Genomic DNA, 587 nt, shown 5'->3' with positions numbered 1-587 from the left:
CCGGTGCCCGCGTCCCTCCTCCCCCCCCGCCGTGTCCAGGATGTCCAACAGGCACGTCTCGCCATCGATAACCACCTGCTTTCTGTACGAATCCTGCAAGATATAGCAGCAAATTTCAGATTAAACAGCACGCTACTTCTTTCCATCTCAGGCATTATTAAGGAAAAATAAAAACAGCAATAAAGAAGAAGAGTATGATTCAGGGGAGCTTTTCTAGCAACCCCCCCCACCCCTAAATATCAGTATCTAAAACGATGAGCTTTCAAAATGTCACCCTAAGCCCCCTCAACCTTTCTTACAACAAAGAGAAGTCCGACTCTTCATCAGAAATTCCTCAATCGGTAAACAGAGGGGAAAAAGCATTACAAATCCCACCGTGCAATATCAGGACATGAACCCACGGCCGGCGTGGGTCGGCGGTGACCCTTTCTGTCACGGCTGTTGGCCGCTACACTCTGCTGGAGAGAGCAAGAAGCAGAACGTGCCAGGAACCTTCGGAAGAGGCTTCCCAGAGCTTCCTACCTTGTGCACTCGCTTCTGGCTTCTTAAGGGGGGAAAAAAAAAAAAAGAAAGAAAGAAAACCCCCC

At 49.2% G+C, this 587-nt stretch overlaps 1 protein-coding gene across 1 annotated transcript in view; it reads right to left on the bottom strand.

Annotated features, from left to right (window-relative positions):
* The window catches only part of LOC104499025 (GTPase NRas), a gene marked incomplete at its 5' end in the record, with an annotated part of 2,974 nt that extends 2,875 nt beyond the window's left edge, over positions 1-99 (bottom strand). The window contains one exon of the mRNA XM_010142473.1: positions 16-99. Within this exon, the coding sequence (XP_010140775.1) occupies positions 16-99 (84 nt within the window). The remainder of the gene's footprint in view (positions 1-15) is intronic.
* Between the last annotated feature and the right edge of the window lie 488 nt (positions 100-587).

This window comes from Buceros rhinoceros, unplaced genomic scaffold (assembly GCF_000710305.1).
Source record: "Buceros rhinoceros silvestris isolate BGI_N320 unplaced genomic scaffold, ASM71030v1 scaffold23798, whole genome shotgun sequence".
Lineage (NCBI taxonomy): Eukaryota > Metazoa > Chordata > Aves > Bucerotiformes > Bucerotidae > Buceros > Buceros rhinoceros.
The sequence above is the reverse complement of the archived record's forward strand: the minus strand, read 5'-3'. Positions and strand labels throughout refer to the sequence as shown.